The sequence below is a fragment of the Megascapheus bottae genome, chromosome 29 (assembly GCF_031878675.1).
Source record: "Megascapheus bottae isolate mThoBot1 chromosome 29, mThoBot2.hap1, whole genome shotgun sequence".
In the NCBI taxonomy this organism is placed as follows: domain Eukaryota; kingdom Metazoa; phylum Chordata; class Mammalia; order Rodentia; family Geomyidae; genus Megascapheus; species Megascapheus bottae.
Window position 1 is genome coordinate 1,750,007 of NC_143537.1, and position 22,425 is coordinate 1,772,431.

Consider the following 22,425-nt stretch of genomic DNA (forward strand, 5'->3'; position numbering starts at 1 on the left):
CGTGGCTGGGCAGAACGCTGTTCTGAGAAGCGAGCATGCAGTCCCTTCCTGAAGTTTCTGACTGAGAGTCAAATCATGCACAGACCTCAAAGGCCTAGCTCCATTTGTTTCCACCAGGCCCTGGAACAAGTGACCCGAGAAAACACCAAGCTCGCTCTACCACCACAGAAGATTCTAGTCATGCAATTGAGGGGAATCACGATATCCTGTCTCCTGTCCTCCGCTCGCCACTGCCCGACCCCCCCTCCCCCATCCCAGCACTGGATCTGTCATCCAGAAGTGGCATGAGAGGCCTTACACAAGCTGACATGAGGGCTTCCTCACCAGCTGGCCTTCGCCTCCTGGTAGAGCTCAGAGGCTCTTACACTTTTCCCTGGAGTACACCAGCACCTGCGGGTCCACACTGCCTTAGGACAGCCCTGAGCAAAGCCCCGGGGAAGCGATACAAAGGCTTGTTATCCTCTAGGAAAATCAGCTTTGCTACATGCAGAAGGGAATGGAAACCTAGACTGACTTTTGGTTTGGCTTGGCGCGCCTTGGGCAGGCCGTGGTTTCTAGGGGAGATGCCACGACACCCCTGTGCCACCAGACAAGCTCGGGTCAGGTGGCCTGAGACATGGTGGGCCAGCGTCTCCCCTGGTGGGACGCATTCTGACGTCAGCCTCTTGTTGCTGGTATGTTCTTGGTGGGCTCCAGTGGAGCTGGGCCTGCCTGTCGTGGCCGTCCCGAAACCAAGCCAGGACTTCCCCGTGGAGAAATCAGCTCTAACATCATCTCGGTCTCTGCCCCAGGCTAGGAGATCGGCCCTGACCAGCACTGTGGACAGAGCGGTTCACTGGGCTTCCCATCAGGTCAGGAGCCACGAACCAGGCTTCGTGTGCAGTGTGGATGCTTACAGGCCTGTGGCATGTCACCCCTCGCCTCTCATGGCCACTCCACCCTCGTGGCGGGAAAGCCCCTCAACCACGGCGGTCTACTCCCTGAGACATGCCCCGAGTCGCCAGGAGACACCAGAAGGTTCTGACAGTTGGGAGACGAGAGCCGAGGCCAAGGGGTGGGGTTCTGTCCACACGGCCGCCTGACACCCAGGTCTTCCCCCCCCCCCCCCCGCCACGCCTCGCGCACCGTGGAGCGTCTGGTCCCCTCCAGCCTATTTTGGTCACCTCTCTGGCAATCAACTGGTGTGTTCCAGGGCCTGGCCCAGGCGGGTTCTTGGGCGTACCCCACCACGGGCCCCTACGCCCTCTGTAGCCCGCGTGAACCAGCAGTGCCTAGATTTCAGAGCACAGAGCGGGGGTGGAAGTTCAAGGTCAGAGAAGCCCAGAAGAGAAGGTGAGGGCTTGTGTGCCTCAGTGGCAGCTCTCCTCTCCTCTCTGACAAGGCTTCCTTCCCCAGCCCCTAAGTGTCATTTGGAGTCATCAAGGAGAAACTCATCAGATTTAAATGGATTCCAGCAGGGGGGAAAAATCACTCCCATCCATCACTCATGATTACGCTTTTCGGAAGCCGGAAGAGGAGGAGGAGGAGGAGGAGGAGGAAGAGGAGGAGGAGGAGAAGGAGGAGGGGGAGGAGGATGGGGAGGGGGAGGAGGATGGGGAGGGGGAAGAGGAGGAGGGGGGGTGGAGGAAGCCAGGGCCTGGGGCCCGCTGTCCCCAGCGGGCTGCACAAGCGCTCGCCGCCGCTTACCTATGAAATACGCCAGCAGGATGGCCAGGAGCAGCGCGGCCGCGATGGCCGACAGGGCAGCGCATTTCCAGCTGCAGTACTTGGAGGGCTTCTTCAGCTTGAAGGCCTTCCTGGAGAAGGTGTTTCGGGGTAGCAGCCGGGGCGGCGGGGTGTAGACCGTCCCTGAGGTGAGGGGGTACCCCGGGGAGGAGCTGCTGAACAGAGGGGTGCTTCCTGAAGAGGTCTTGAAGAGGAAGTGCCTGCCGGGGAGGGAGAGACGGAGTCAGCCATGCCTGGACGCCCAGGGCCCAGACGGCGGGGGGGGGGCACACCCAGCTCCACTCACCCACGGGGAGCTGACCACCCTGGGAACGCAGTGTCACAGCCGCTCCCCAACTGCACAGAGTGACCTTCCCGGCGTCCAGCAGAGCGCCCGCGTCTCCGTCCCCGGGAGACGGCTTTGAGGACCCTAACATCAAGTCCGTCTATTTTCCCCCTCCACCCTCCACCCTCCGAGAAACTCTTTTCTCATTTGATCCTCCCAATCAGCGGGTGTGATTGACAGAGCACGTACGGGAGGGTCGCAGGCCTGGAGGCCATGAGCTTAGGAGCCAGCCAGGGCCCCTCCAGCTCTCCCCACCCGCACAGAAGAGGCCGACGCAGACAGAGGCTCACGAACGCTGACATTAGATTGTTCTATTCCTTCGCTGGGTGTGCTTTCTAATTTCCCAGTTATGTGGGAAAGTTTCCTTTTTGACGAAGACGAAGAAAAAAAAAAGCGCACGCTTTGATTCACCTGTGGAGTTCAGGCCAACCCTGAGGGAAGACGTAAAACAGAATCAAACGAACAAGACCTGCAAGATAACCATCCAGTCCCGTGGGTCCCAGGGCCCCAGAGAGGACCAGGCAGGTTTTGGGGGGAGGCTGTGAGAACCCCCACTCCTGAACCCAGGGATAATGACATGCCTTACCCCCCGGGGGAGCCAGCTCCCGGGAATCATTCAGATATCCCAGCCAAACCTCTGCCCAGCGGTCGGTCATGGGAAGGGCAAAAAAAGAAAAAGAAAAAGAAAAAAACAGTCCTCAGCTCGGGACTCCAGGCATCAGCAAAACGGTGTGGTTTCCAGAGGCACTTGACATTTTCCAAGCACAGCTCAATTGCTCTCAGAATTGGCCAGTGCCTCTGAAAGCGAAGGCAAATGAGGAGCCCTAAGCTCTGTCCTCGGAGTTTGCTAATACTTCAAGAGACAGAGAAAACCAGTCCTTGACGCCTTAAAAAATTAAAAAAAAAGAGCAGCACGCATGTTTCTCTTCTTTCCCATCCGTATCAGTATCAAGGGCTTAAAGCCTCATGCCAGAGCCCGGCAGGCTACAGCAGAGGGCTCGGCACCAGACAGGAATGGTCCACAGAGGACAGACGCTCTGTGAGCACGCAGCCTGCAATTCTGGGGCCAAGTGTCAGCTCTCCAAAGGCCGAGGCAGGAGATATCTCAAGTTTGAGGCCGGCCTGACCTGGCCTGCAGACAGAGACCCTGTCTCCCCAAACCAACCAACCAACATGGAAACACACAATACAAAAGGCAGAGGAGGATGAAAAATGCTACAGTGATCACAGCTTCCATCTCTGGGTAAACGACACTGCTCCTTCTCAAGTGAAGATGGAGCCACACAATCAGAGCCATTGTGCCACGAGCTGTGCCACCGAGACAGGGATTCGAGGCAGAGCTGGGATAAAGCTAGGCTTGTGTTCCAAACTGGCTTAAAAACCAAGGGCACATGCCTTTCCTGACTGAACAGGAAGGCTAACAACTGCACGGGCACGAGCTGCCTGACAAGCTAAAACCCTGTGAATTTTTAGTTTTCTCTTGGGGTGTACAGCGGAGCTTTCAGCAGTCTCAGTTGGGAGCTCAAGAAGTCGGGGTCCGATGACCCAAGGCCCTGACAGGGATTTCTGCTCTTCTCTCTCCTCCCCAGTCTTCTCCTCCCCCTTCTCATTCAACCAGTCCCAAGGCAGCTCCGTTATTAACCTCACACACTACCAAAGCATCGAACAAACAAACACACAATCCTTGAACACCAAGCGCTGCTTTCTGGCCTCCCAGCCAGCCTGTGGGATTCCCAGGGGAGACTGCCTCATTTTCTGGGAGTTTGGTATTCTCCAGGGGAACCTCAGGGCTGAGAACCCGAAGAAATGCACTTACTCCACAATGAATGGTGCTGCCGGCGCCCGGAGGTCAGGGCTGGCCTCCCTTCCCCGGCGCCCTTTCTCTCTCTGTCCAGCCAGGGAAGCTCCTGGCTGAGTGCACCCCACTTCTAAGAGGCGAGGCAAGAGGACTAGGAAAGTCTCACAGGTGGATCTGGGGCACACAGGAGAGCAGGGCTGGCTCGTGGCAGGTGTTGCTTTTTGTTCTACGGAGAAAACGAACTTCTCCAGTGCAGTGGTGGAGGTATTTTTACTCTCATACAGGCACTGGTTGCATTTGATTAAAAAGAAGAAAATTGAGAGAAAGGATGAAATCAGAAACCAACAGGAATGGGGGCCGGAGGCCCCATGAGGGCGAGGGGTGTGTGTCAGGGAGCTGGGGTTCTGTCACATGCCACCAGTCCATCCAGGCTCTGTGAGGCTCGGGGTTTGTCGTCTCTAAAGGAGCTGCCTTGCGAGAGCGGCCGCCCGTAAAGGCTGCGGTGGCATGGGCAGGGGGTGTGAGTGGGTTCCAGGAGCTGATCACAAAGTGTCTATCTGCAGAGAGGTCAAATAACCGCTGTGCTTGCGGATACACGGTGGCCTCGGGGTGAGAAGCGTGGCTGGGCCACGGGAGACGCTGTGGTGAGCTCTGGAGGGTTAGAGGCAGACACGGGGGAGGGAGAAAGTGGAGCCAGAGACGCTGTCAGCTGTGGCGGTGAGGTGGGAGAAGAAGGCGAGGGAGGAGAGAGGACACGGTCTGGTGGTGCCAGTGCAGCTGAGCCTGCAGAGCCAATGTCTCGGGTGTTCTGCATTTGCGCTGGCACGGGCCGCTGTAACTATGTACGTGCTGAAGAAATCGCGGGGTGGGGGCATGGCCCAGGTGGTAGAGCACCAGACAACGAGGGAAAGAAAGCACTACAACCCCTGCAGTGTTGGCTGGCCTTGGGCCCTTAATCCTTCTGCCTCCACCTCCCACTTCCCAGGTTCTGGGATTCCTGGCACGCAGCCTGATGACAGCCCTCTGGAGAGCGTGGATGAGATCTCCCTCCTGCTCACCTACAAGGGAGCCGCCCACTCTGATTCCTTTAGTTATCTTGACAAATGGATCCGCCCGGAGTGAGGAGAGGAGGCGGCTGGAGCTGGGCTGGGAGCAGCGGGGCTGGGAGGGCTCTTGGTCTCTTGGAGCTGGACAGACGTAGCACCCACAGGCCTGGGGCTGGTTGGTAGGTAGGGGTGACATTGCCCACAGGCAACAGGCCTGGTGGAACTGGGCAGTGAGTGCAGACGTTAATCACTGGGGAGCAGGGCCATCGCTCTCAGCTCCTCACAAGTTGTGCTGAGTGCACGAGGTCTAAGTAGCGCCCCTGGAATGCACAGCCTGCCAAATGATTTAAGAGAAGGGAGCGGGAGTTTACCACTGCACTGCCTGTTTTCCTTTTTCCCACCTTGGAACTGACACTTGGGCTGAGAACTGAATGGTTTGCTTTGTACATAAAACTTAATTTTTCTTTTTCAAAACCAAACAAAACCTACTCTAGCTCACATTTGCAAGATGAGAAACCAAGTCACCCAATTAGTATAATTAGGAGTCCTGTTGGCCACATGGCTTGCGAAGCCTTGGGCTGGGCAGAACCAGGTTGTGGAGTTTTTCCACCCCTCCCTGGGTTCACAGAGGCCTGTGGGAAAATCTTCCCATCCACCCTCTTCAAAATTTGCAACCCTACCACAAACACTCACAGCTGGAATAATTAGCAACTCAATTTATTTCCTTGTGGTTTCCAAACAGAAGCTCGGACTCTTGATATTTAAATAGCATCACACTGTGCTATCACATAACTTTTTTTTATGACAAAGTTGTTTTCTTAAAAAAAATAATATGCGGCCCTATGAAGCCCTGGGTCTCTGAGCGGATCCGTCTCGGAGTCTCTGGTATGTACATGAGGAATCTTCAAACAACAAAAAAATTTTTTTCTTCTGCACTTGTTCACTTGTTGACTTATTTCCCAAGTTAATTGGTAGAAGTCTTGACATATATGTGTATGTGTGTGTGTACAAAAACATATATGCACACATATATGTATGCATACAATAGAGAGTATATGATAAAACAGAGTTGTGACCTTGAGTTCACTTGACCCTGAGTTTGCATGGTTCCAATGGAACCAGCAAGTGCAAAGCCCCAAGTTCAAATCCCAGTTCTTTCAAAGAAGGTAAAACAAATCATCTCACACACCAGCCTCTAAAGTTCAAACACTTCCAAGAAATGGAGGCCACAGAACAGGGAGGCAGGAAGGGGGGGGGGGAGTCTGGAAGGACAGTCGCCACTGGGCTCGATCCATCAAATTTCAAAATGCACACCAGGCCATCTCCGGTGGACACAGTGTTTCCCCTTCCAGGAATTTAACTCTGCAACAGAATCCTTTAAGCAGGACAGGCCTACAAGGCTCCACCTTGCAGTTTTGTTTGGGAAAGCAAAAAATGGAATGCAATCTAATGTCCATCAAGAAGATGACATTGGATAAACACATTACGGAATTATGGAATACTACACCAACTTAAAAACAAGAATAAGGCAAGGCCACATGAAATTACCTGAGGGGACTTCCTCAATATCTCATTAAGTTAGAAAGGAAGTTGCCAAGTGGTACACATCAGATTCTATTTGCATCGAAAATATATGTCTGGACATCCATAAACATTGTTGGGGATCTGAAAAGAATACAACTTTCGGATGCTGTTTGCTAGAAAATGGAGAAGCCAGGGCACTCATTTCCGTTTCCGATCCTTTTAGTCACGGAATATTTTTACCTAAAGAGTGGCTGAAAGGGTTGAATAGCCACAGTGGTGTGGCTCTCTCGGCTTCATTCTTTGAGTTCTGTTTTGTGGTGGGAAGTGGAGTCAAAGGGCCTTGAGCTTGGCTTGGGGATCCAAGCCCACAGCGTAGAACATTGAGGGGGCTGAGGAGGTTGGAGCCAGGGGCTGCTCAGAGCCAGGGGCTTCCTGGAATCAGGGGACGTTTTCCAGCTCCCTTTGGCATTCAGAGCAGAGACCGTGGCCAGTCCTAGGGCTTGCAGGGCCTTGCCTCGTCTGTGGAGGACCTCAGGTAGCCGAGGGGACTGCATCTGGGGTTTGATGGATAACCCTAGCTCCGTGTGCCCCTGTCTTTAATCATCAGGCTCAACCCCCGTCATACGGACGTGCGCTCCTCTCCCCAGGCTGTCTTCTGACAGAGATCAGGAGGGGGGCAGCCCTCCCCGCCACGGCAGCCCCTCACCTCTCTTTCTCTAGTCCCAGTTCTCTAGACCCGCTGGGCCCATCCCCAGTTCTCTCCTCACGGTCCAAAATGGCCCTTAGACTTTTGCCTATGTGAAAATCTTCCACCTCCCCGTTTCTCTCCAACCCCCGGCAGGTGCCATGTTGAATTTCCAGGCGCCATTTTGAATTTTGCAGGCGCCTTTACAGGCAGGATACAGGAGCAACTTCTACGATAGTACCAAAGATGAAGCCAGCGATGAAGCAACCGAGTGGACCGGAGAGACACACTCCTGCACGCACACGCACATACACGTGTGCACGCACGCAGCAGGTGTGAGCTTCCTAGCTCACTTGCTGCCTCCTGTGACCCCCTCTGCTGGAGTCCTTGTGGGATAAACATGTGTACAGCACCACGAGCCTACCACCAAACAAGAGCAGGGTATTAACAGATTAAACGCCATGTGGAATCTTAAGAAGCAAACTGTTACTTCATTACACCTTGGTCTGTTTTGGTGTGGCTCATATGGTGGGTCTTTATGGAGTTGAGTTCCCTTCAGAGCATCCCATCCAACACTCATGGTTTTATTTTATTATTATTACCTTTTTCTTTCTTTCTTTCTTTTTTTTTTTAGAAAAAGCAGAATCCCCAAATCTTCCAAGAAATTCAACTTTACCATGCAAAAACTGCTTCCCCAGCCACTTTGAAGAGACGTGGATGCTCAGAGTTAACTTTCTCATTATGAGCCCTCGTAAAGAGCACTGGTTAGTAAGACAATAAATGAGAGTGTCTTAATTAGAAAATGTGGGATCCAAGCACTTTTGTAAGGAGGAAAATGATCGCTTCAAAGAGATACCAGGAGACTAATGAAAGTTAAGACGCATTCAGTGACCAGACTGAACTCAAAGGTCAAATTGTGAAAGCTTTGGACTTGAGCCAAAGCACGTCACAAATCAGAAGGGGGTGGGAGGGAGTTAGCAAGTGGACTGGATTCTTTCTCCTTCCCATTGGGTCAAGCCAGGCCCCCTCCTGGGCCCAGGCAAGTGAGATAAACCCACCGTCGAGTGAGAATCCCCACCTTCCTCCCTAGCCAGGGCTGTGTCTGCCCAAGAAGAGAAGCAGTGTAACCAGGAGATAGAGAAGGGAGCTGGGCTGTGACAGAACTGGGACCTGGCTGGGTGGGTGGGTGGCTTTCACCTGGTGGCCTCCAGCTAGGGTCACCTATTAGCAGGCTCTCTGGTGGCTTGGGGGCCACTGGGCTCTCCTCTCTCCACGGTCAGGTCCTGTGAAGGTATGGGCCAAAGACTGTCCCATCAGTGGAGTCTGCTCTCCAGGACTCTCTCTGGTTGGGCCAATCATGGTCATGTGACCCTTACAGAGGAACTCCCCTCCCCCCCATCAAGGGGGTTCTAAGGCAAAACTTAGAAAGAGCTTCTGTTTCTATTAGATTTCTAAGCTGTGAGAAAATAGCTGGGGGCCGGATGGGAATGACTGTAAAGGAGGGAGGCTCTCCCTGGAGCTCGTCCACCTCCTGACCCTGCATCCCTGCAAGACCCGTTTCCTGCGTGTGCTGTCAGGGGAAGGCACCCAGCACACAAAGCGCCTCGTTCAACGACTGGCACAAAAATGGGTGAATCTGTGCTTGCCTTGTTGTCGTTGTGTCTGTTTCTGAGACCGCCTCAGCGACTGCCTCCTCTGACTCTAGGCTTCAACCTGAGATTTGCCTGTCTCAGTGCTGTGATTACGGATATGGCGGCTCCACCCACCTCTAGAGACGACCCCCCCCCACCCCGACACAGGGTTCAGTGAGAAAGCAGAGACGTTTGCGGGACTGGCACCCCTCCTTAGTGGCAAAGCATCTGGAAAAGATAGCCTTCATTTTCAGTGGACTGCTGCAGGACCCCGCAAGCCACATGCTTGCCAGGGCACCCAGAGAATGCCTGCCACAGCATTGCCTCTGACCAGGGGGGACCTTGCGAATCCATCCTGCCCCTCTCCTCAGCTGGTCAGGTCTCCCCAGGCCCCATGCATGCCCAAACAGGCCTGAAACGTCTCTGTGAATGAAGAAGTCACTAGCTGGGCCCCAAATGGCTCAGGCACTGTGATTTTAGGTACTCAGGAGGCTGAGATCTGAAGGATCAAGATTTGAGGGCAACCCTAGCAGAAAAATGCTTGAGACTTCATCTTCAAAATAACCAGCAAAAGCCTGGGCTGGAGGCGTGGGTCAAGTCCCCTTTAAAAGTCAGCATGTTGAGTTGGGAGTTTGGCCTAGTGGTGGAGTGCTTGCCTCACATGCACAAAGACCAGGGTTCGATTCCTTGGTACCACATACATAGAAAAAAAAGCTGGAAATGGTGCCGTGGCTCACGTGGTAGAGCGCTAGCCTTGAGAAAGCCCAAGGACAGTGCTCAGGCCCTGAGCACAAGGCTCAGGATTGGCAAAAAAAAGTCACCATGTTGAGGTCTTCCCTCTGAAATTCGCATCTGAGCGCATACAACGTCAGAGCAACCTTCTCCCTCCTTCCCTCACCGAGGAGCTCTAATCCAACGATTCGAATCCTTCAACTTCCCGAACATGCCACTTTTGATTTTTGTATAGTCACGGGATTTGAACTCAGGGCCTCGTGTAAGCTAGGAGGGCACTCTACCACTGAGCCACACCTCCCTCACACCCCCCCCACCGCTTCTTTACAATTGCTTTTCTTTTCTTTTTTGTTGACACTGGGCCTCCATTTTTGCCCAACCTGGCCTTCTGATTTCAGCCTTTGAGTAGCCAGGATTACAGACAGGAGCCACTGTGCCTGGGTTGCGAGTAATTTAATAAACATCATCTTCCCAGGAAGAATCATTGATGAGAGAAGGGAGAGTACTTGCTTGGACCCAGCTGAAAGCTTTAACAGACAGAGGTAGATTTGGGCAAACAGAAAACCACCCCATCGCTGTCTTTCGAAATACCAAGCATGCTGTGAATACTAAGGGCAGAAATGGGGCCCTTTGCTAATTCTTAGACAGCTGGTTCTGAGCAAGAGATGATTCTGTGAAGGATTTAAGTGCTGCAACACTTTACTTCCTTATTAATGGGCTGGTGTGTGTTTAACACCACAAGCCATCAATTGTCAACCGGGGGATTCAGAGCTGGTTGTGTATTTCTGCCAATTGTCAGGAAGTGAAGTGTGTGTCATGGGCGGGGGAGGGAGGGGAGAGAGACCCCCTCTTGAACTGCCTTTCTCTACCCTTCCCCTGTCCTCATTCCCTCAGTCCAACCACTAACCCTCTTGTTTCCACCTGCCAGGAAACGAAAGCACAAAGGCAAGAAGGAAGGGAGGGAGGGAGGGAGGGAAGAAAGAAAGACAGACTCGGACTGAGCTTGCCCATCGAGCAGCCTGTTATTGAGATTAATAAGCTGCCAGATTTCCAGGGAGGCTAAGAAAACTACAAAATTAAAGTGCAGTGTGATGTGAAATCTGCTGGTGGCCGGGTAGGATCAGGGTGTCAGAAAGGCAAGGTAAAGCCATAAACTAAGGCCAGGCTTGAAAGGCTAACCTAAAGGTCTCATTAATTTCCATGTTGTGGCTGATAAGAATTTAGGAGAGGCATAATGTTTTGTAATATGGAGAAATCAAGCTGCCTATTGATTGCAAAAGTGTTTCAATGCATTTGATTCTCCAAGAATGGATTTTTAGCTTTAAACTTTACTTGAAAATAGGAGGAGAAAGAGGAGGGGGAGAGGAAAAGGGAGAAGAGGAGGAGGGAGAGGAGAAGGAGGGAGAGGAGAAGGAGGAAGACAAGGGAGAAGGAGGAAGAGAAGGGAGGAGGAGAAAGAGGAGGGGGAGAAGGAGGAGAGATAAAAGAGGAGGAGAAGAAAAGGGAGGAGGAGAAGAGAAGGAAGAAAAAGAAGGAGGAGAAGAAAAGCCAACAGGTTGCCTTGGTATTAATATTCTGAATATCAAGCCTGTTAGAGAGTCTGTCAGAAAATTAATCCTTCGGTGGCAAAATCAATGTGAGAACCGGTTTGGAATGGACTGTGGCCACAGCTGGGCAGGGCATCTCTGTGAAACCCTTTCCCCAAAGTTCTTGCATGGCGATTCTCAAAACCGCACTACTAGTAAATTTCCTGGATGAAGACTCCCACATCCACTCCAGGGATATCAGCGCCAAACTGCACAGGAAACTTTTCAGAGCCTCGGCAGAGCCTGTCAGCCATCCAATGAGATCTTCCACTCATCTTACTCTCTTGCTTAAAAGGCCTGTCCCTTCCTTTGTTTTGGTGGTAGTATGTTCTCTCTCTCATACATATACACATAAATACACATGTCTCACATGTGTTATATATAATAATATATAAAATATGTATTATGTGCTACATAAAATGTATGCTAGATAATAAACATATTATTAGTATATAATATTAATATATAACATGCTATATATTAATATATATCTGCTGTATATATTAATATATATTTGCTATACAATATGTGCTATATGTTAGCATATATGTAATATATAATATAGCACCTATTTAATTTGCACATAAATTAAGAATATATTAGTATATACTCATATGCCATATTAATATAGAGCATATAAATATATTTTGATTCACATAAAAATATATGATCTATTATTATATAAATATAGAGATATTTCATCACTGTCAACGTATATAAATAAATTATAGGTAGATATATTTGATATCTATACAATATGTGCAACCTTCTACATTGCACATAAATATATCTGTGTAGATATATGTGTGTACCTTTAATCAGGAGCTGAAATTTATTCCGCGTATTGCGAGGTAAGGTTTTCATTGACCCGCCATGCGTAGTCCTCACAGAAGGTGAGACATAGTCTCTCACTGTGAGGAATTGAATGGAGCTGGAGTTTGACTGGATCACACCGGCCAGGCCAGGGCCCACGTCACGTTAGCGCTGACAAATATTCCTTTAGGCAACTAAGAGCACCGTAGATAAGACACATGGGGAGAACCCCAGCTCTCCAAACTGCTCCCGGCCCAGTGCCCACAAAGCCACTTCTCTCCCCATAGCACGTCGCCTCTGCCTCACCAACGTGGAAAGAAACCATGTGGGACGTTTTGGGGGTCCACATGAACGAGCCCCTTTCTCTGGATGGTCTCCACAGCTCTCTGGACAAGTGGACACTTGTCAGCAGAGCCCTGAGCCACAGAGGCCCCAGATGTTTGCCCCCCCCCCCCGTGGCTGCTCCCGGCCTTGACTGTCAGTTACAGCCCAGCAAGCTGGCCGTGACCGATCGCTTTGCTCTGAGGTCGTTAAGGCCGGTCCACGTGGGTAGGGACAGAAGGGACAGAAGGGACAGAAGCAAAGCAAAGCGAAGCCCAGGCAGAGCCAGGGAGCGCGTTCAGACTCGCCCTCCTCACCGCAGCCCCCGATTCCAGCACGGAGGGCATTTCAGACATCAAATGCACACACAAGACTGCACGTCACGTCTGACTTTAGGGAGGACCCAGCGCCCGGGTCCTCAGCCACCAGGATCCATCCCGGAGTGGCGGCCATGTCTGCCGGGACCATTCTCTCAGCCGAGGATGCAGAGCTGCCCAGGGCCCAGGGCGGGCTTTGCCAGGCCGCGGGAGGCTGTCCGTGGGCACGGGACTCACCGTGTCTCCAGTGGCACGTTACTGTTCAGCACCCAGCTGTCCTGCAGCTGCACGGACTCGGGCGTGGTGGCCAGGTCGTTGGGCGCGGGCGCCGGGGCGTGGATCTGGCTCCGACGGCTGGTCAGCGAGTTCCTGTTGAGGGAGTTGGCGGAGGAGTGGTGGTGAGACAGCGTGTGGTTGTGTGGAGGCGGCAGCGGGGGCCTCAGCGTGGCCTGGCTGTGGTGGTTGGGAGGGCCTGGAAGAAGAGGGAGAGCGAGTCAGTCGTTAGCATCCACCCCACGTTCCGTCTGCAAACGTGCCGGAGGACGTGGAGGGCTCCACCGACAGCCTGGGCGCGGTGGCTCACGCCTGCCATCCTCGTCACTCAGGAGGCTGAGAGCGGAGGATCAAGGTTCAAAACCAGCCGGGACCCTCGAGTCTCCAGGAGACTCTCATCTCCAGTTAACCATCAGAAAACCACAAGTGTTACCATGGCTCAAAGCGGGAGAGGCCTGGCCTTAAGTGAAATGCTCAGGGCCAGGGCCAGGCCCTGAGTCTAAGTCTTAGCCTATGTGAACCACCAACAAAAGCCACAAGCGATAGGCATGTGAGAAGGCTTTGCCGGGTGAGGGACCAGCAGACATGGCTGTAGTTTGCACTCATCCGTATGCACTGGCAGAATAACGAGGAAGGTGGAGAGCGGTTCCAGAGGCTGGGGGTGGAGTGAGGGATGGACCGTCCTTGTGACAAGCTCCTCTCCCACGGCCCCACGAGACACACAGGCTGCACCCACACCTGACACACCTGGGAGAGCGTCCCCGGGAGGAGAAAGCGGAGCGGTGGCAGGCGGGGTATGGAGATGGTGGGGGAGGGGGGCCGAGGTGGCCTCCAGCCCGGGGTCCCGGGGGAGCTGGTGCTTTGCCACGCAGGGATGAGTGTTGGCAGTGCTGGTGTGTGCATTTCAAACGAGCAGGGATGGGCAGTTCCCAGTATTTTACCATAATGGAATGACACGTGAGGCAGGTAGCCACGGTGCCCGTCTAGAATCCCAGCTGGTTAAGTCAAGTGGTAGAGTATCTGCCTAGCCAGCACAAAGTCCTGTGTTCAAAACCCCAAATCTCAAAAAAAAAAAGTCATGAATTACTCAGGTGATAAATATGCTGACGGCTTTGATTGGGTCTCTGAGTGATATATTTACATACGTACTTACATATTATATATACACATATCACATTGTCTCCTATATGTTCCTGAGTATATTATTATTATTATTACTATTATTATTGTCGGTTGAGGGGCTTGAACTCTGGGCCTGGCCACTGTCCCTGAGCTCCTCAGCTCAAGGCTACCACCCTTGGGCCACAGTACCACTTCCAGTTTTCTGGTGATTATTTGGAGTTGAGTCTCACTGTCTTTAGTGTCCGGGCTGGCTTTGAACCTTGATTCTTAGCGCTCAGCCTCCTGAGTAGCCAGGATTATAGGTGTGAGCTCCTGGCACCTGGCTGTAGTTTTTTTTTTTAATTCATTTTTATTGCTATTATCCCTAACTAGTTGTACAAAGGGGCTTCAATTGGATATATCAGCTTGTGAGTTCGATGCATGTTGGCTGGTGTCACCCCTTCCCTCATTCTCTCCTTTTCCCTATACCACACATCCTGGCCTTTAAATACTACAATCCTCCATTCCTTGAAGTAAGAGAAAAACAACGGAACACACGAAAGCCCTGTCGGCACCATGCTTCCAACACGCCTCGCCACGCAGGAAAACTCTGCACAAGAATTCTCCATCTATGCCTTCCAGTGTTTAAAGCAGGAGGAAAAACCCAGAGCAGTCCAGTGGGCGAGGGAAGCCTATAATTTCATTTTAATGGACGCTGAAACAGGACTTTTAATTTGTGTCCTCTGAGAAGGCTGGATTTTCGTTCTTTTTGCTTTCTTTCTGAAGCCTCCCGTCAGGGCTGGCTGCTCACCAGGTGACTGCTGGGCCTTGTCATTTCGGGCCCCTGCCAACTTCGAAAATCCTCAGCCCCCCGCCGTCCTGGCTTTAAGAAGCTGGCTCAAGTCATTTAAACAAGCAATTTGACACAAATTTCAACTACTTGTCTCCTTATGTGGCGGAAGCTGTAATCTGGGCTCTAGGCGCCCCGTGACGAGGCCTGCAGAAGTATTCCAGCAGAAAGACAACATGGAGCCACGGCGACCCACACACCCGGGAAGAGAGAGAAGCCGAGGAAGCCAGTCTCTGGAAGTTTGGATCTCTGGGTTGAGATGACAACTGGCGTTGTATTATTATTATTTATTATTATTTTTTAACATGCAGAAGTCAAGCCCAGTGAGAAACGGCCCGGCGCCATTGCGAGGGTTTCACGTGGTGTCCGTGATTCCCGCTCTCCGTCCTGCCCCCGTCGTGACCCTTTACCGTTCATCGCTGGAGTGGGGACGGATGAGGGCACTGTGGGCTGCCTGGCAGTGGATTAGCACTGTCTGCCATTCGTGGAGAGGGGTGTGGTGGAATGCAGTGGTCTCGCCTCCCCCTGCCTCCGTCTCCCTCTCAACTCCTGCCTAAGCAGAACCACCACTCAACAGGAGTCAGGTAAGAAGTCAGAGGAGACTTGCCTGAGGAAGAGATAGATCCACCCTCCCCAGCACCCCAAACCCCACCTTCCCACTCGCCTCCGCTTTCCAGAACTTTCTACCTCCCAGTTTGGACCACACACTCCCTGGCCCCCGCCTCCGGGAAGGATCCACGTTACTAATTGAGTTGGCAGAGTCCCCAGCTTCCTGTCCTCTCCCCCGCCTCCCCTTCCCCAGGTAGTCTTCCTGAACCTGTGTGGTCGTGTGCTGGCCAGCTGAGCTGGGTGTGGGTGGACTCCCCACGCCACGGGTGCCCCGGGGTGGAAGCAGAGACTTGGCTGAGTCAAGCATTCCCAGCCAGCTGGAGAAGAGTCCAAGTTCTCTCTTGATCTCTCTCTCTCTCCCTCCCTCTCAAATTTCCCCAGAAAGAAGCCTCAGAGCTTCCCAGACAAAAGTACCCACGAAGGAGCAAGTGAAAGACTGGCTTCCTTTTCTGCTCCCTCTGGCTTCCTCCCAGGTGGGGGTGCGGTCAGTGAGGGGTTCAGAAGTGAGAGCCAGGCCTCAGGAATGCAGGACGGAATCCGCCACGGTGTCTGGTCCTCTCCGCTTTGCTCATGTGCTGAGTTCAGGACGCAGCGGTCACCCTCTGCGCAGGTGTCCGGGGAGGCTCTGGAGAGAGGATGGACCCACTGTGACGCTGGTCACGCTGCCTGCGCCTGGCCAGCTCTGCAGCCGTGGGCTGTGTTTTCTCTGTCATGCTAAGGATGGCTCACGCCTTCTCTGCAGATTTGCACAGATAAAGCTAGACGTGGTGCCGGTGGGAAGACAAGATGGACAGGCCCCAACCTGAGGCTGAAACCTCAGAGTCAGAGCTTGCAGAACTTCCAGTGAGAGTCCGGGTTCCCTTCCAAGCAAGGCAGCGGCGAGGGCACGTGGCCTTTTCCCATTTTCCTTCAGTCCTGGAGTCTCCTCTCTTCCCAGGGGGACCCAGCCTGCTTGCCCCCCTTTAAACCAGACCACCTGGGTGCTCAGTGTAGACTGTGATGTCACAGCCGACTACTGCTTCTGTAACAGCCCCGCAGGAGGCCGTGGGTGCCGGGGAGGCGGGAGGGCTGGTCAGGGAGCCATGCACGGAGGCAGCCTCAGCTGGCTTTAGTGTGGATGCCATTCCCCCACCCTGGCGATGAAAAATGGGGATGGAGCGTGTGAAGGACAAGTCCAGAAGCAGAGGCCTGTCCTCCGTGCTCATACATGGCTCATTGCCGGAGCTGGCATGTCGGCGCTCGGGCGCTGGGCAGGTCCACTCGCCGGCCGGTGAGGAGGAGTGATCCACGCACTGTTCTGCCTACGGCCCCTGGCTGGTGCTGGGGTGAGCTGGGGGCACAGATTCCGCCTGGCACCCGAGGCCAGGGCCCACGGCCAGGCGGTGGCTGGCTCTGTGTCTCGGCATGGCCATTGGCTGGACGTGTTCTTGTACTCTGAGTCCGTTTCCTCATCTGTGGGACCCCATAGCCATGTTGTTCCTTCAGTGTGGTTCTCAGGGGCCAGGGGAGCACAGAGCTGAGCGGGAGGGCACGGAGGACAGGGGTGGTACCCTGTGGCCCCCTGGGGGACCCACAGCTCTGTCTCCCGGGCCTGCTGCCCCCTATTTCCCCGCAGCGCATGCCAAGCCATTCAAGTACTCTATCAGTACTCAGCATGCACCAAGTTCGTCATCGGCTCAGCTAGGTGGCAGCTCCTTGGAGCAACTACTTAAAGATGAGCAAAGATATATAAATCAAAAAAAGAAGTCTCTGTGGAAGGCTGGCCTCTGGCGGATCCACGGTGTGACGGGAGGAAGAGAGAGCGGCCGAGGAGCGGGCCCACAGAGCAGAGGCTTGCAGATGGGCGCTGGGAGCCAGCTGTGTGGCTCTGTCTGGTTGGGGACGGCTGTCATGTGCCAATGGCGGCCCACAGCCCCCACGGGAACCTGACCTGTGTTCGTGTTAGGGTCACGGAGAATAGCCAGAAGCACCTTCCACCCACTCACCACGTGGACACAGTGTGTCCTGCAGACCCCAGGGTGAGGCCATCTGCTGGTTACCACGCACTCCTGGTCACACGTAGACACCTTCCGTGGCCCCACGCCCACTTCTCTTCCCAGGCTGCCTCTCCATCCAGCCACACACCTAGACTCACAGACACACGCATGCCCATACACACGCAGACACGTGCACGCAGACACACATGCACACACAGTGCCCATCCATGTACACAGGCACACAACAGAGACACACATGCACACTGTCACATAAGGCACACACGCGCACACATGCAAACCTCCATACACACACATACAGACACATGCATGGACACACATGTCCATGCATACACACACGCGCTCACACAGACATGCAGACACACATGCATGTATACACGCATCCTATGAGCTGTCTCTGTTTGCTCCCCACTGGAAGACGGCATTGCAGCACAGCTTTGCAGGTGTGCTAATTATTACCTGGGGTGTGAAACGATCACGTTTTGATCCACTTGTGTTTCAGCTGAGTGTGGTATTTATCAACTGTCTTTTCAGCTTAATTCTAGACAACAGCGCGTGGCGAATCAGAGCCCTCAATTCCGCACTGGAACACTTGCGTGCTCTAGGCAAGCCTGAGGCGGGCGCCCTGCCCCCCCCCCACCCGGGGTGCTGGGGGCAGGGGCTGCTACACAAGACGGCTCAGATGGCCTCGGCAGCCCTCTGCATGCGTCAAGACCACCCAGCCTCCTGGGGTCAGACAGACACACCGGAGACCAGCAGGGTGGCTCCAGGCTGGCCCCCTCACCTCCAGTGCCCTCCGTCCTCACAGCTGCAGCCCCCCCAGGCACCTGGCCAGTGCAGACGCCATCACCAAGACCGGATGATCCTCTCAACCCAGCCGTCTGTCCACACACCATACGCAGAGCTGTGGTTCAAATGGTAGAGCCTTGAGTGAAAGAGCTAAGGGACAGTACCCTGGTCCTCCATTCTCCTGGAGTGTTCTCCTCCTCATCCTTCTCCCCCCGACTCCCCTCTCTCCTCTTCTTCTGCGATCCTGGCTTTGTTTCCACCAGCAGCAGCCGTGTGCTGGCGAGACAGGTGGGGCGCCGTGGGCCACGCTGGCTCCCTCCACCAGGGTTACCTAGGACCACTGCTCTTCTTTGCTATGGCAGACCGGGAGCTCTACCCCTCTTCCCTTCTGGGGGACACTGTGTCTGCGTGGTCCTCATTCCTGGGGTGTCCTGACCTTCCTGCCCACACCCAAGGAAGACGCCAGCCACCATCTCCTCTGCTTCCCACCCCTTCTGGAACCCTCTGCCTACCTGGATGCCTGGACGGGGGGGGGGGTGTGTGCCGGCTCAGTGCTGGACCTCCCGCACCCCAGCGCCTGCTACCCACACACGGGTGTCTGGAAAGTGCTGGAAAACTTCTGCTTCCCAGGCTGGGCTGGACTGACCTTCCCACTGCATGGAGACTGAGTCCCAGACCAGGAGAGCCTGCTGGAAGGGGGCCAGGGGTGAGCCCGCGTCAGGCCGGGCTGGACCAGGCAGAGGCTGCCACTGTCACCGGCTCTCAATCCCCAGAGGCCTTCCAGGGGTGATTGCTTCAGCTAGACGGCTCCGTGCTCCCGGGTGACAGTCCTTTCTCCGTGTTACATCAGTGGCTAGCTCAGCAGCAGTACTTCCTCTGGGGCCAGGGTGCAGAGGGCTCTTTGCAGAGCCTCAGTTTTTACAGGTGATAAAGTGGTTCATACCTGCACACCCTTCCTCCCCCACACTACATTTCCACCCCCAAAGGAGGCCTGACTTGGTGTGGAACCAACTCGAAAGAAAATTCCAGGAGGGAAACCAAAATGAAACAGAATCTTTCTTCTTCCAGGGAGAAGCTCCATTTCCGTGCCCCTTCCCCCTCTCCTAGTTTAGGACGGAGCCGATGAACGTCAGAGGGTGCTGTCAACTCAACCTGTTTGGATCTGATGTAATACGAGGTAAATCCGCTTCATCTTCTAGAAACCGGAGTGCCCAGCCAGGGAGAGGGAAGTCCGGGGTCAGGGGCATTCGGAGGGAATTGGTGCCAGTGTAAACTGGATTTTTAGAGCTGGTTTCATAATGGCTGGTTCAGAGCCACAGTTGGCGTGTCACACTCATTTGCACACCTACTCGTGAACCATACCAGTGCAGAGAATTAGAATTCATCATCATTCACTTCTGGAGCACTCGTTCCTCACCAGATTCTGTCCAGAACTTTCCGTAGTTAATGGGCTGTAGGAGCACTGGGTCCCTGGGGCGGGTGGTGAGGGGAACCCGAAGCTGGACTCTCACACCTCCGGCTCGGCGCCCGCACAGCCAAAGCCACCCATTATTTATAAGCGACGGGGCCCTGACGTGCGTGAGCTCCGCACAGCCTGAGCGCTGCCGGGAGGCGCTTGGTGTTTTTATTTAGCCATGCTGGGTGGATGTATGAATTTGCAATTGGATGCTAAATTTGGCTACGTTTTTAAAGAAGGCATAATGAGCATAATTCAACATTTAATTGATGACTGAAAACCTATTAAGAGCAAGCGTAATTGTTCCACGCGGCCACCCAGCTTCAGCTTGTTAGGTTCACTGGTTAAAAAGGAAAAAATAACAACAACCACAACAACACAACAACAAAACGCCAGTGGCTCACACCTGTCAACCTCGCTACAGAGGAGGCTGAGATCGGAGGATCGCAGTTTGAAGCCAGCCTGGGCAGAAAAGTCCATGACACTTCCATGCCGGAAGAGGAGCTGTGGTGCCAGTAGTAGAGTAACAGCCTTGAGCAAATAAAGCTCAGAGACAGCATCCCGGATCCTGAGTTCAAGTCCCCAAACTGGCACTCGCAGACACATACACACACACACACACACACACACACACACACACACACACACTCAAGAGAAAACTAGGATGTCACAGACCCTGTTCAGCCCTGGGTGGGGCTGAGAACATTTTGAAAGGTTTATTAACACAGAAGAATATGAGCTGAAGACCGGCCACGTGGCCTAAAGTATTTACTACCTGGGTCGTCAAAGAACATAATTTTTCTGATCCCTCTTGGGCTTCCTTAGTGGATGGATGGAGGTCTTCCTGGATGAGGAAGCAGCACATGAACTGTCTCAGTGCGAATTCATCGCATCCTGCTCAGGTCTCTTGGGGACCCGTGTGTGCTGTATATCAGTGTGGAGGCACTGACAGAGTGAATCGATGGCAGGTTCATAAGATCAATGCAGACTGGGCTTCTAGTTCCTTCTCTGGACTACACTAGACACATTTATGTTTTGTTGGTTAAGAGATGGTGTGGCGGGTGGGTGGACAGAGAACCCCATCCATCAAGGATCCAACCAAACCTCCCCTGGCAGGCTCCAGGTTGTAACCACAGCCAATAAATCCCCCGAGGAACCAGACAATCATAGACAGAATTACAGCAAGATCCACTGCCAGCCAGCCTGCTTCCTCCCTCCTCCGGCCCTCCTCCCTGGCCCCCATGTCTGCAGGGCCTGGCTGGAGTCCGCCCACCCAGGGAGCCCAGGACAGACCCAGCAGGGGGAAGCCAGCAAACAGAGCTCTCCTCTAAGACCTTGCCAAGGATGGGGCCATTGTGGAATAAGAAATGTCACGCTGCTGTCTTTAGAATCCTCAAGAGCTTGTGCTGGGCACAAGGAGTTGGTGGTGACCAGCGATCGGAGGGAAAGGCAAGGTGCCCAGGGTTCAAAACCATTGCTAATCTGTGATAAGGAGCCAGGAAGACAGGCTCAAGACCCCACTTGTGCCCTTCCCACCACCTTCCAGACCAAAGCTACACGAGCCAGCTGCTTCTGAAGGAATTAGTGATATACACGATACATATTTATATATAGTTATATGTCTACATAGTATCTGTAAAATATACATTATCTAAAATATTAAATATAGAATACCCGTATGATATACATTATATATCAATATTAATGTTTATCAATAATATATTATATAACAGATATGATTGCCTGTATAATAGTTAGATTAGTATATTAAATATACTTATAAAAGAAAATATAAATAACTGCATTATTTACATATAATATATAATATCTTCTAGTATATAAGATATATTATTAACATATGCAGCATTCACAGAATATTATATGTTATATACAGCTTTATATATAATTATATAGCATGTCATGTGTAGTTTACCAGCTCTCACGAGCAGTCATTTTGTAAGCCAGCCCTCTCAACATGTTTCTGTGACATCCGTGAAGTTTGTCCTAGCCTCCTAGCCCCCCTGGCTCCTTTCCATCGGGGCTCTGGGGTTGGCGTGGCCCCCCTGCTTTTTGCTCCTGTTTCTGCAGTTAGGGACGACAGTCAGGTCCTGGTACATGTCTGCTTCTGGCCAGGGCCTGGGGCAGCTGCCAGCCTTGTGTGTCTGCACCCTCTGTGAGGCTCAGGCACCCACACCTGACAGCGTCACAAGATACTCCCCCGGGCCTGGGCACGCTTGCACCCCACACCCCCCTGGACGATGGCGTCTCCGTTCCACATGGGAAGCTGATCTCAGCACAGGCCGAGTGAGCCGTGGGCGTGGCCGGTAGCCAGGCCTGAACTTAGCCCCCAAGCTCATCCATTCACACGGCAACATAACCTCATTGTGAAGGCATGTGTATTTGGCGGGGTGACCGCTGCGACCCTCCACGAGTTCCTTCTATCCAAAACAGGCCAAACCAGGCCCATCTTTTCACGCCTCTGCTCTTCTCCCGAAGAAAATAGAAACTGCAATTTCCCTAGAGTGCAGTCAGAGGCCCGGACGAGCGCCTGCTCTCAGCAATAACCGTTAATACAGCTCTGCTTTGTGCAGACATCTGTAAATGGTGTGGGCTGTATTTTCTGGCACGAACAACGCCTGCCCTCCTCAGAACTGGTCTGTAAAGAGGACAGAAGGTAGAGGCAGTGCTAAGAAGCAGCCCTCTTCGTGTATGTGAAATCACACCCCTGAGCTGTGCAGAAAAGTCTCGTTCATCTTCTCCACCGTCTCTGGCTGGCCTTGAATGAGAACTCGCTGCCCGGCAGGAGGATTCTAAGGGTCTAAAATGGGATCACTGGGAAAATGACTTAAG

At 53.1% G+C, this 22,425-nt stretch overlaps 1 protein-coding gene across 1 annotated transcript in view; it reads right to left on the reverse strand.

The window, feature by feature from the left end:
- The window catches only part of Tenm2 (teneurin transmembrane protein 2), a 705,632-nt gene that overhangs the window by 128,947 nt on the left and 554,260 nt on the right, over window positions 1-22,425 (reverse strand). Inside the window, 2 exon segments of the mRNA XM_090321035.1 lie at window positions 1,687-1,925; window positions 12,741-12,975. Of these exon segments, the coding sequence (XP_090177161.1) occupies window positions 1,687-1,925; window positions 12,741-12,975 (474 nt within the window).